Consider the following 12,984-nt stretch of genomic DNA (forward strand, 5'->3'; position numbering starts at 1 on the left):
ACGTGTACTGGTAATTGGCTTTATGATGCAATTAAATGGGGGAAATAACACACACTTTAAAAAAATCACAAAGAAGGAAAGATGAGGCAAACTAATGGTGTGTATGTTAGTAACACGTCCCATATGGAAAAAATGAGACACCTTTCATAAATTGCTTGCTCCCCTGGTCATAAAGCACACCTAAACATTCTGCTTTTCATATTCCTCACAACAGCTAAAACTTAGTCTATCCCTGCCTAAAATTCAGTTTGCCTCTAAATGTCTTTGAAAATCTGAAAATATACTTCTATATTTATAGCATTTGCAGTGCAGCATTATGATTTCTTGGCTACAATGAGGCAAAGAAGTGGGAATGTATAAAATATTTAAACACTGTCTGATTACTCTATCTGATGAATCTTTGTGGAGTTCTTCAATTTGTACCAAATGGCTTGCTTCCCTTCTTCAAAACTATAGCGCAGATCAAATTTGTCAGAGTCTAATCAGAACAAAACATTCCTTTAGCATCAACGAATCAATGCAACCTATATATTCCTTACTTTTTACCCTGCTTCCTTCTTGCCTTATTACCTTCTGAGGAAGTGCTGGCATGCCACAAATGTGACAAGGAGAGCTACAATCACGTTTGTTTGGAATCCGTGTGTGCAAATTTTGGAATCGAACCTCCAGATGAGGTTTATGAAGCTGTCTGCCCAGAACACTCTGGTTTAAAAAAATGTGCATTGCTATTAATATTTTGAGTGTCGATTTTTTTTGGACAGTCCATGTTCATTTTCTGCCCGTAAAACCAAGTATGAGTCACAACGGAACATTTACTTCGAGTCAAAAATGCAGTGTGTGCTGGTGTCCTAGAGCAGAGCATCTTATCACTGTGACTATGGAAAGCAGCCGCACGAAAAAGTCAGCATTTTCTTCTTCTTTAAAAGCAGATCTGAGATCAAAGACCATAATCCTCAATTCATAAATACTAGCATTAACTTGTATCCATAGAGGACTTACAGTCATTATGAGCTGTAATCTGGGTTGGCTGCAAACCGGCTCTCAATCCCTCTTTCACCTGGTTCCATAGCACGTGTGCAGAGAGGGAGAAGGATTCATAAAAGGCAGTGGGGGAAAGCCCCTTACAGCCCATCCTTCAAAAATTCCAGGAACACCACAGTGAGTGAGTTTGATCTCAGGACGTCTGTTACCCAAATTCCAAGCATACACACCACCATTTATACAGTCCCCAGCTCACGGAACTAACTCTATGCAGTATATCCTAAAGCTTGAGTCTCGAGATTATTCCATACCTCTCACCACCCCACAAAGTCGAGCCGACTTTATTTTGCTTGGGAAGTTGGAGTTAAAGTTCTGAAAGAAGTTTTTCCTTTTCCTTTTTTTTTTTTAATCGTGTAAATTATTTTACCTGGTGTTTGAAGATCAAGATCCACGCACACACACACAGACACATATACACACTCCCCCAACAGCACCCAGACTAAGTGGCAATAGCAACGTATTGAAACGAAAAGGCATTTACCAGGAGCAGGAAAGCCAGAAAGAGGAGCGGTGTGCCAGGAGTTGCCCGACGACGGCAGCATTCCATGCTTGGATCCTTGCCGGAATCCGAATCGGACACTGAATGGGCTGCTAAGTGCTCCTCTGCCCGCTGTCACATCCAGTACTGGTGCTAACACTCCGGCCCTGCCTATCAGCTTCCATCAGCCCCGCTCACATTTCCTGACCGAGGGTGGGTGGGTGGGTGGATGGGTGGGGGGTAAGCTGAATGGAATCTCTCTCGGAGCAGGCAGCCAGCCAATCAGGCTCCTGCTAATCAGACATGCTGAATAACAAAGCCGGGGGACAGAGAAAGTGTAACAGTGTGAGCAAAAAGGGGGGAACGGGACGAAAAAGAAAGGAGAGCAGCGCGCGCGGCCACAGCGAGCGGAGAAATGCGAAAGATGCAGAGTTGCACAAGACGAGCAAAGCCCTCTCCTTGGAACTAACCTGGTTAGTTCTTTGTGAAATACCTTTCCGTTTGCCATTTGCGTGTGCGGGTGCCTGTTGCTTTGTCAAGTACAGTAGCTCCCTGGGACTCTGTATTGTTCCATTCCGGAGAGAAACCTAATCCCTGTCAATATATAACATATGCCATAAAGGGAAAGAACCATAGAGAAAAACCGACTTAACGTGCCGTTTAAACGTGTTCTGTACAAGTGCTTTATTCCTCTTCCATAAAGTTCCTTTATTTTCTCCCTTGACTTGGAAAAGGGAGACTATAGAGGTTTTTGGAAGTTCCTTACTAAACCTAAATTGTGACATAAGTTAACTTTGGGTATTAATGACTTGATCTATGGGGGGGGGGTGCGGGGGAGCAAGCTTCTTCTTTGTAAAGTGACAATTTAAATATCCAAGGTTTACTACAGTAAAGGTACAGTTAGAACTTTAGATCCCCTCATTAAAAAAACAAAAAACAAAAACCGCCCCTTTAACAAAGACTGGGATGAGTGGGGCTGAAATTTGGGGTTGAGGAACCGCCTGGTGTTGACACACTGCCAACTCTCAACTATCTGCTTTGGCAGGGGGAGGGAAAAAAGGATGAATTAAATCCTCAGTTAATCCCCAACCCTTTTAACCCACCGTTTCAGCCTCGTCCTTATCCACGTCCTTTATCAGACAGCTACAACACAGCGGCAGAAAGGGCTGAAGTGAGTCTACCTCCTCTTCCCCTCTACTGTTGCAAGAGGCTTGGACGGGAGAGGCTCTGGAGGAAGTGCTAATGAGCAGTGAAATGAGGACAAGGCCAGGAACAGCAAAGAGAAGGTCAGGAAGCTTCTAAGTCTGGTTAATCCACCAGCAATCAAGATTCGACTCTACCAGAGGAGGATTTTATTACAGTTTTAGGAAAGTGTCAAATGTCAAACAAGGACGTCTTTCCCCTTATCTGCTCAAAAAATCTTTGAGTGTTTGAAAGAATGAAATAGCAAACTTGACCTTCCATTTCCATAGGGGTGTCACCAGGAGGTTTCTCCTTTGTAGATTTCCCGATAGCCAGAAATGCACATGGTTGGAGGCAGAAGACGTTCCTCTCATTAATAAAAAATACTGACAAGAGTCGGGAACACACAACTATGGAAAACCTGATCGAGCCACAATGGGCATGTGAATACAGGCAGGTCTGCCCGTCTACATACCCACAGCACTGCTTCTCAGAAAGGTGAAGAAAAGCCGCTTGTCCAACGTCAGGCTACTTCCTTCACACAGTCTATCAATTAAAGACAGAAGAGCTTTAAAATGCCCATTTTCAACCTGTTAGGAGAGTCAGGGCATACATACCTTGTCCCTCACTTAGGAAAATGGAGAGTAAAAATCCAAACAAAGAGGTCCTATTTTGAAGTTTGTTGTTCCCTTTCAGAGAGATTAGTTTTACAAATCTGTAAAAAAAAAACCAGCTAATGCCCACAAGCTGAAGAGAACTCACGAGTAGATGTAAAAATGCTTGACGGGTGTTATCTGAAATCATTCTATTAAAGAAATGGATTGATGGAAATAAACTTTCATACATAAAGCTGTGTTCTGCATCTCTCCTTTACACCGTGGACCTTTCTGCTACAGGCTTTTTTCTTCTAGCAGAGTCATTAGCTAAAGAGTACCAACTAGTTCTGTAAGACGGGATATTTTACTGAACACCACTTGCTCCCTGGTTCACACGGAACCATCACTCAACAGGTAGACCCAAGGGACAAACAGGTGACGGGAAAAGGAATAGTAGCAACAATGGTAATGGTAGGATATCATTTGCAGAAGAATAGGGGGAAAAATCGGCAATCTCAGAGAATAACTGGTAGCTACTAGCATGCTCGTCTAGATTCTTTCCTACTTTGGAAAAAAATATTACCTAGATATTTTGAATCCAAGATTTCTGCCTTGGAGTTTGGATGGACATGTTGATGTCTAGCACGATGGTCACCTTCACCTCAATACAGTCTCTGCATATTGTGATATTTTTAAGTCAAGCCCTCAACCATCTGTTGAATGCCCACCACGATGTCTCCTGCTTCTGGTCCCAGAGCTCCTAGCATCTCCTTTCCTGTTGGGGATGCCCAGGCAACCTAGGAAAAGCAATTCTTTGGTCAAACACTACACAGTGCAGGGCAAACTCTAAGCTCACTGTAATTTTAGAAAAAGGAGAACGAAATCAAGTTGGGGGAGGGTGATTGGGGTAAGTTTTGGGGATGAGCTAATTTTGATAATTACCAAAGTTTATGTCATCTCTTTAAAGGCTGCAAATGGTTTTACACCCACAGTCTCATTTGACCTTTATGACTACTCCGTGAAGTCGGTAAAGTACTCACACAATTTTATATATGTGGAAACTGAGGCTGAAAGGGCTTAAATGACTTGCCTCGGGCCCCACTGGCTAGAACTGGCCTTCTGACCCTGAATCACTCTTCTCTCATATACACACACATATCTGTGTGTTTGTATACACCTGCACACCCACACGCACACTTTCAGATGCTGGAGGTGGTGTCATACAGGTCGGAGGGCGATGGTTATAGCGAAGGTGAAGGAGCAGAAGGCAGGCTACCCAGGTTTTACCATGGCTATGTTACCTGACAATGGAACATATCTTATTTTAATCTACAGCTTCTCTGTCTCCCACCTTTGTCATTTCTAAACTTTTTCCAGTGCCAAGGAAAAATAACATAAAGCCCTAGGTAATCTAGATCCTTACTAACGGCGGCCCCGGGAAAGGCCCTCTACGGCATGGGAGCAGGGCGTTGGCCGAGCTCCTTTTCTCTCTTCAGGTATCTACGTTAAAGCCGTCTGCCCGTGTCTGAGCAGCAGCAGTGGCCACAGCTGCCATAATACTGGTTACTGGCTCCCTGTACAATATATTAGGTGAAATGAAAGCAGAAGCAAGAGAGAGAGTGTCAGGGCTGTCTGAAGCATCATTCCAAATGGTATGGATTTAACAATACTTAATTTAAAAAACACCAGCTTGGACGGGAGCAAGCTGTTAACATTCAGTGTGCTTTATGGCAGGAAAGAGTGAGCTAAACTCTCAGAATTTCTCTCCCTGGGGAGAATGCATTACAGCATTCACGCCAGAGCCACCTGTCTCTTCCTGAGGTTGGGCCTCCTCGCTTGGCCCTCCAGTTGCAGTACTCGGAGTGGAGAGAGCAGAGAGTCTTCTGGCAAGAACTCGGGGGTGGGGAGCCTTGACGACCTGGGTAGAACCTCATCTCCCCTCTTGCAGGACGGGGTAATGGCAGCGCCTGAGCCTTACTACCCTCATAGGCAGGCATGGAAATTGTTTAATTTCACTGGCTCATTCTGAAAATTAAAAGGAGGAAACCATGGTGTGGGGATCAATAAGGTAAAACTACAGGAAGCCCACTGCTACTCTCAGGGGCAGAGCTGGAATTTGAGCAGGAGTCCGGACCTCTCCAATTCACCTAATATCCATTCAACACCACAGCGACTAGAACGTTCCTTACGGCTCCCAAATCATCTTTCATGCATGACCTCATGTGACGTGAGCAGAAATTCTGTAAGGCAGCGAGTGGTTATTATCTTCAATTTATAGTTAGTGAAACTGATGCTCTTATATGGAAAGTGGATTCCTCAATATTACTTGTTAGCAGGTGGGAATTTGGAGCTATATCTAAGGTCTTCTGCTTGGACAGCTCCCCGAGACCATTGACTGATGAAAATAGTTGCATTTACTGAGAGTCTCCCACGTGCCAGTCACTGTTCTAAGTACTTTATTATTTCATATAATCCTCACAACAACCCGATGGGGGAGGTATGTTTATTATCCTCAAATGGATATGATTTATGGTCAATTAGTGGTCAACATTTGCCCCAGCTAGTGCCTTCCTGAAACGCAGAAGCCGGAAACCTAGAAACTACATTTCTCAGACTCCCTTGCAGCTAGCATACCAGATGTATTTTAGATTTGGCTGCCCAGGAGCACTCCCGTAAGATTTAAAAGAAGAAATGAGGCAAAGACCACACTTGGCTTTCTGTGCTGGTTAAAATGGCCTAGCGCAATGCAGTTCATCTGTGACCATGCCAACCACTCACTACTGTTGTGGTGACCAGAGGCTAGTTTCCATGTTGTTTATCAGCTGAATCAGAGAAGGTGGGCAACCATATTGGAGACCTTGCCTTTCCAGTCAGCTGGTGATATACTGGTTATTGAAGAGGCAGAGCTCCTGTTACTGTAGAGTAGCTTGGGAGTCTTCAGAAAGCTCCCATTAGAATCTTTTTTTTTTTTTTTTGCTGGCAATTCCAACTTCTTGTGAGTTAGTTGATTCCTTTATAATATAGCACTTTCTGCTTCAATTAGCAAGAGGAAATTCAATTCTCTGAAACAGAATCCTTGACTGATATATCCCCTTTACCAAAGGAGAAAACTGAGTCATGGAGAATCCAGTATTTTCCAAGATCACATATCCATGAAGGGGAAGGGCCAGGATCTCAGGGGCCATCTGTATTCTTAATCACTAAGCTACACTACCTCTTTGTAGAGCAGAGGGCTGCAGGAGTTCAGAGAAGGGAGAGATCATTGCTAGTTTGAAGGCTCAGTAAGGAGGACCGGAATGGAAGAAACAGAAATTGAAAAATACCTTGAGATATACAGAGACTTTTAAGAGATGGTAAGAAAGGGGGAAAGGCTTTGCAGATAGGGAGGACAAAATAAGTAGAGAGAAAGCAGGAACATGTAAGACCAAGGCTTTTACTCACCCTGACCCACTATTTTAGACTGCTTAAAAAGGAAGAAATAAGTTTTTCAAGTCTTTGTCTCACAGTATCAAATCACATCCTCAGTGATCTCTCCCTATAAAGTGTCTAGGCCTGCATGTTACATAGGGAAGGAACTCAACAGATTTAAAAATTTGATTTGATTCATCTTGAGTTGCCTAAAGCCCTAAGAGCCTCAGCTTACATTTCTTTTTATTGCCTACAATGCTTAATTCAGGGCTTCTCATGCTGTAGATACTCAGTTAGAATCTGTAACCCTGGCCAGTAGCGGAGAGGGATTCTGGAGGCTACTTAGTGCGGTGGAAAGAACCCAGATTTTGGAGCCAGAGAGTTCAAATTCTAGCCATTCCCCTTATTACAGGGAGGGCTTTAAAGAAATAAATTGCTCAAAGTCACCAAGCCCAGTTTTTTGTCTATTTTTGTTTTAAGCTGTTATATGATGAGAATAATGGTCAGCACCACAGAGCAGCTGTGGGCAGTGAGCAAGGGGGTTGCAGAGTATAGCTCAGTACAGGGTAAGAGATTAATATTACCCTGCTAGTTGGTGGGCATCTGAGTATCCACTGCACATGTCTTTCAACCTTTCAGTGTGTTTGAAAATTCTAATTAAATTCTGGGAAAAAAATCATTATCATAATTTAGATTCTAATCCTAGGACTCTCTTCCCCCACCCTGAGAAAGCAAACAGACAAACTCATTGGGGCGCCTGGGTGGCTCAGTCGTTAGGCATCTGCCTTCGGCTCAGGGCGTGATCCCGGAGTCCTGGGATTGAGCCCCGCATCGGGCTCCCTGCTCCATTGGGAGCCTGCTTCTTCCTCTCCCACTTCCCCTGCTTGTGTTCCCTCTCTCACTGGCTGTCTCTCTCTCTCAAATAAATAAATAAAATCTTAAAAAAAAAAAAACAGACAAACTCATAACAGAGCACTGAACCACATGGGTAGGATAGAATTATCCTACACTTCCAAACTGGTAGTCCTTCTTCCTCTTTTTTCTACATTGCTGGGGCTGTGTCATGGATCACAGAGGTTTGTTACTGAATTAGATCAACAAGCACTTATTGAGCACCTACTGTGTGCAATGCTTGATAAATATTGTGGAAGCAGATAAACTATCTCTTGCAGCCTTTTTGACACAGAGAGGCACCAGTTTAATTGATGAGCTTTGAATTATGGTTGTAATATCCATATATTAAACCCAAGTGTAATATATAAATCTGAGGGCCTTGATTCTTAGTTCAGTACTATTTCCATGACATCATTCTTCACAGATAAAATAATTATCCCAGAGCCAGACAATAAGGTGAAGGAGTGTTAACAGATTTATAGACGACACAGAGAGAGAGTGGAAGTAAATGGCAAAAGCCAAATTCCTCAGCTTGGCATTCAAGGACCTCCCTGATCTGCTTCTAGTCCCAGGATAATAGAAAGTCATGCTGCAGTCCAATTGAAATACCTGATATTACCCCAACACTCCAAGTACTTCCACTCCTGTGTATTTGTTCATCCTGTCCCTTCTGCCTGGAACGTCCTCCCTGTCATCTCTGTCTTGCTCAAGTCCTTGCTAACCTTTAAGGTATAGCTCAGATAGCCCCTCTACAAAGCCTCGTACAACACTGGCATTAGATAAACATTTGTCAAATTAACATGTGAGCTGATGAACATACGCTATGCCTACAGATACGGTGTCAGGAACAAAGAAAAGAGAAAACAAAAGCAAGCAGGAGAATGGCAAAACAAAAGCTGGTCTCTGAAAACTAAGGAAAAACGTAGATTAAAGATAAAATAAAATTTGAATTTCATAATAGCCTTTAAACCACAGAAAATCAGAGTCCTCTTCCTCTAAAACAAAATAGATCATTGTGTAGTCTTCAATTTTATTCCTGTTGTATGCTGGTTATATTTGCTAATACCCAGTAGATGAATGACCTTTCTGTTAAATTAGAAAGATTATCTCATATCACAAGTACAAACATAGTCAAAAAATATCAAAAACTATCAAATAAAGGAATGCTGAAAAAGAACCTATAATTAAAAATAATTTATAGTATAGTTTATATATATTTTTTTAAAGATTTTATTTATTTATTCGACAGAGATAGAGACAGCCAGCGAGAGAAGGAACACAAGCAGGGGGAGTGGGAGAGAAAGAAGCAGGCTCATAGCAGAAGAGCCTGACGTGGGGCTCGATCCCATATCGCCGGGATCACGCCCTGAGCCGAAGGCAGACGCTTAACCGCTGTGCCACCCAGGCGCCCCTATAGTATAGTTTATATTTTAAGCTTCTGAAAGGACATGGAGTTTGTGGGTAAAGTTGGATGTTTTATCTTTCCTACTTCAAAATGTGGAGGGCCTGTCTTTTTTTTTATTTAAAATCAATTAATCAACCTATAATGTATTATTAGTTTCAGAGGTAGAGTTCAGTGATTCATCAGTTGCATACAACACCCAGTGCTCATTACATCACGTGCCCTCCTTAATCCCATCACCCAGTTACCTCATCCCCCCACCCAGCATCCCTCCAGCAACCCTCACTTTGCATCCTATAGTTAGGAGTCTCTTAGGGTCTGTCTCCCTCTCTGATTTTGTCTTATTTTATTTTTGCTTCCCTTCCCCTGTGTTCAACTGTTTTGTTTCTTAAATTCCACATGAGTGAAATCATATATTTGTCTTTCTCTGATTGACGTATTTCACTTAGCATATATAATACCTTCTAGTTCCATGCATGCCATTGCAAATGACAAGATTTCATTTCTTTGATGGCTGAGTAGTATTCCATTGTGTGTGTGTGTGTGTGTGTGTGTGTGTAAATACCACATCTTCTTTATCCATTCATCTGTCGATGGACATCTGGGCTCTTCCCATAGTTGGCTATTGTGGACATTGCGGCTATAAACACTGGGGTGCAGGTGCCCCTTTGAATCACTATATTTGTATCCTGTGGTGGGCCTTTCTTTTGAAAATACTTGATGAAGGAATTTGGATCTTGGTAAATATGGCAAAAAGAGAAAACATTATATGGGTAACAACACAGAGAATTGAATACAAGCCGACAGCAACAAAAAGTTACCCATCTCCAAGTGCCCTGAGGGGGAAATGTGGGGTGCAATTGGAAGAAATAGGTAAAAGAATCCAGAGATTTATCTTATCTACACATGCATTTCCTAGAAGTTAAAATCCCACATTGGTTTCCCAGCACAGAAACTAGTAGTTACAGACAGTGTAGGGTTCCAAGGATAAAGGGGAGAACCCTCATTCCTTAGATATGATTGTAGGGTGGGAGCTAAACACAAAAGCCTTTGGGAGCAGCTGGAGGGGACATGAGTCTTAGCCTTGAGGTTTCTTGCATTTAAATCTAGCAAGATAAATCTGCTACATGTCACTTGATCATACCTCTAGGAGGACTGTAGGACGGGTCATGACTGGGGTGCGCAAAATGAAGACGCAGTAAGGTCCCAGGCTCACAATCGTGAGGACTTGGGCAAGGTCTGTTTTAGAGAGGCACATCTTTGTCTGAATGGTCATACAGGCCTAGCTTTTGGTTTGTGTGTTTGGTTTCATATTTTCCCTTGGCCACTACCCCTGCCCCACCTCACCCTCTCTGTCCCCTTGCTTTCTTATCACTCAGACTCTGATAAAAATGCTCTTGTCAGCCTCAGATAGCCTTGTAAGTAGAATGTTTACTGTAACCACACGCGTCTACTTTTTCTCTCAATAGGTTGGTTTTTAAGGTCATGCCTACATGTAACGGGACAAAAATTTTAAATAGCATACATGTGGCAGAATATTAGCTATTATACATATGAGCTAACATACATGCCCAACCAGAAGAGAGACATTTCCTGGCCTCTCTTGCAGCTATATGTGACCAGGTGACAAGATTCTCACTAAGGACACAGAAGGGAGGTAGTGGATATAATTCCAAGTAATGTCCTTAAAAAGAGGGGCATACCGTGCTTCACTCTTTCCTCCTCTGTCTGGTGGGAATGATGATGTGAAGACTGGAACAGCCATCTTGGACCATGAGGTAATCTGGAGGTGATACTATGCACCAGAAAAAGGGTCCTGGCTGCCTGACACCAGGAGTATCATCGTGCTCCTAGACTGCCTACCTCCAGACTTTCGTGAGAGAAAGAAATGTGTTTAATACAACATGTATGTTTTAACATAATATCCTGGTGGCAGGATTATGCAAAACTATTAAATAAATAGGCCAAGCTATATAGTCTTCTGTCGGCTTAGGATCTATGAACAAACATCATTTCTCTGGCTTTGACTAATGGCCAATATAGAAATGTGAAACTCCCTGAGTTTCTATCTTTGCTTTGGCTACTAGGAAGCTCAGACTAAAAATCTGTGCTCAATGGTTAGATCTTTCCTCAGTCTATGGTTTTAAAAAATTTCATCATTTTTCCTTGACTTTTACATTCTGTTATTCCATGTAAGTGGTTTGGTATTTTTGCATTGCAATTTTACTTTAAACAACCTTTTGATTTGTTTGGAAGAAGATGGGGTATAGGGTTTAAAATAAAACACAGTGATTGTAAAAAGGAAGCCATGTATGGAAAAACACTGTGATTGTAAAAAGGAAGCCATGTATGGAGCACTTCGAAGGAGATGATGGAATAAGAGAGTGATTTCATGCTGAGGAAAACAATGTTTTTCTTTATCCTTATGGCAATTAAACTCATTTTTGTCACCTCCATGATTTATCAAACTTTCCAAGGCTATTCCTACCCTTTCTAAGTTTCCCATTTTGTTATCTTTAGTTATTTGGAGAAACTTCAAAATTATTTAAGAAAATTTATTCACACTGGATTATTATTTCTTATATGTTGCTTCCACTGGTAGAATGCCATTCGAATGGAAAAATTTGTTCCCCCATAATCAAATTTAATACCTTAGTAGAATTCATAAAATACTACTATATATCATTTGTACAGGTTCCATTAATCTAATTTCTGATTTAGCTGAAATGATTTTCTCTTGAAGCTACTACACCAGATGATGTATATGGGGAGGGGTTGGCAATGTCCTGAGTCACCTGACACATGGGACAATGTACTATTTCCATCTGGTTCTAGTTGTCTAAGTTGCTCAAAGCCTCAAGTTAGTGAAACTTGGGGTCATGAGGGCACTTTTGCCATATACTGTACAAATATATGACTGGTCTTAAGAAGGCTGGGAAAGAGAGCTAAGGCATAACTGCAAATCATTACCACCATCAAAAGAACAACAGCAAACTACCCAAACGTTAGACTGTCAGCCTTGAAGGCAGTTTCTGTGTCTTGTCTGTTCATTCCCAACTTTCGGCATGGCTACCAGGCACACAGAAGGGATCTACTAGGTGTTTGTTGAATGTACATATTATCAAAGCACAAGAATGATTCCTCAAAAAACTAAACAGAATTATCATAGGATCCAGCAATGCCACTGCTGAAAATATACCCCAAAGAAATGAAAACAGAGACTCAAACAGATGTCTGCATACCCATGTTCACAGCAGCATTATTCACAACAGCCAAGGTGTGTAAGCAATGCCGGTTTCTATTGACAGATGAAGGATAAGCACGTAGGGTATAAACACAATGGAATATGATTCAGCCTTAAAAAGAAAAAAAAAGGAAATTCTGGCTCATGCTACAACATGGAGGAAACTTGAAGATACGTGTGATTCCATTTCTATGGGGCACCTAGAGCAGTTAAATTCACGGAGACAAAGTAGAATAGTCGTTATCAGCAGGTGGGTGGGGGAATATAGGGAATCCATGTTTAATGGGTATAGAGTTGCCAGTGGGAAAGATGAAGAAGTCTGAAGATGGGTGATAGACTTGAATGCACAATAATTTGAATGTACTTAATGACATAGAAAAAATATTAAAAATGGTAAATTTTCTGTGACATATATTTACTATTATAAAATACTTCGTAGAAGAGAAAAAATAATATAAAATAAAATATTTATTATGTATTAAAATCTGGACCTTATGTATTATGTTTCTTAATGATAGGATTTATTTTGGTTCTTTTTTACATAACGTTTTTGTATTCACAATATTCCCTTTGGAGATGAGGTGCGGGAAAATAATCAGGACTCGATTTAGAAGTTACACTTATTAAAAATTAGATCGGACACATGTATTTAATTTTCCATGCCAAATGACAATGTTTTGATATCTTTAAATGGCAATGTTACTGCTTACAGGCCAATATAAGGGTTTTATGAAGAGTC

At 41.5% G+C, this 12,984-nt stretch overlaps 1 protein-coding gene across 3 annotated transcripts in view; it reads right to left on the minus strand.

Annotated features, from left to right (window-relative positions):
- Window positions 1–12,984, minus strand: part of ADAMTSL1 (ADAMTS like 1) — an 874,799-nt gene that overhangs the window by 372,685 nt on the left and 489,130 nt on the right. The window contains exons 1-2 of one of the 3 annotated variants that reach the window (XM_045780274.2): window positions 2,623–2,850; window positions 1,523–2,113 (exon numbers count right to left, since the gene is read on the minus strand). The exons of the other annotated variants lie outside the window; for them this stretch is intronic. Of the exons in view, the coding sequence (XP_045636230.2) occupies window positions 1,523–1,588 (66 nt within the window). The 5' untranslated portion in view covers window positions 1,589–2,113; window positions 2,623–2,850. Of the gene's footprint in view, window positions 1–1,522; window positions 2,114–2,622; window positions 2,851–12,984 lie in introns of those variants that run through there. 3 annotated transcript variants of the gene reach the window in all.

This window comes from Ursus americanus, chromosome 18, assembly GCF_024610735.1.
Source record: "Ursus americanus isolate L20-20 chromosome 18, mUrsAme1.1.p, whole genome shotgun sequence".
Taxonomy (NCBI): domain Eukaryota; kingdom Metazoa; phylum Chordata; class Mammalia; order Carnivora; family Ursidae; genus Ursus; species Ursus americanus.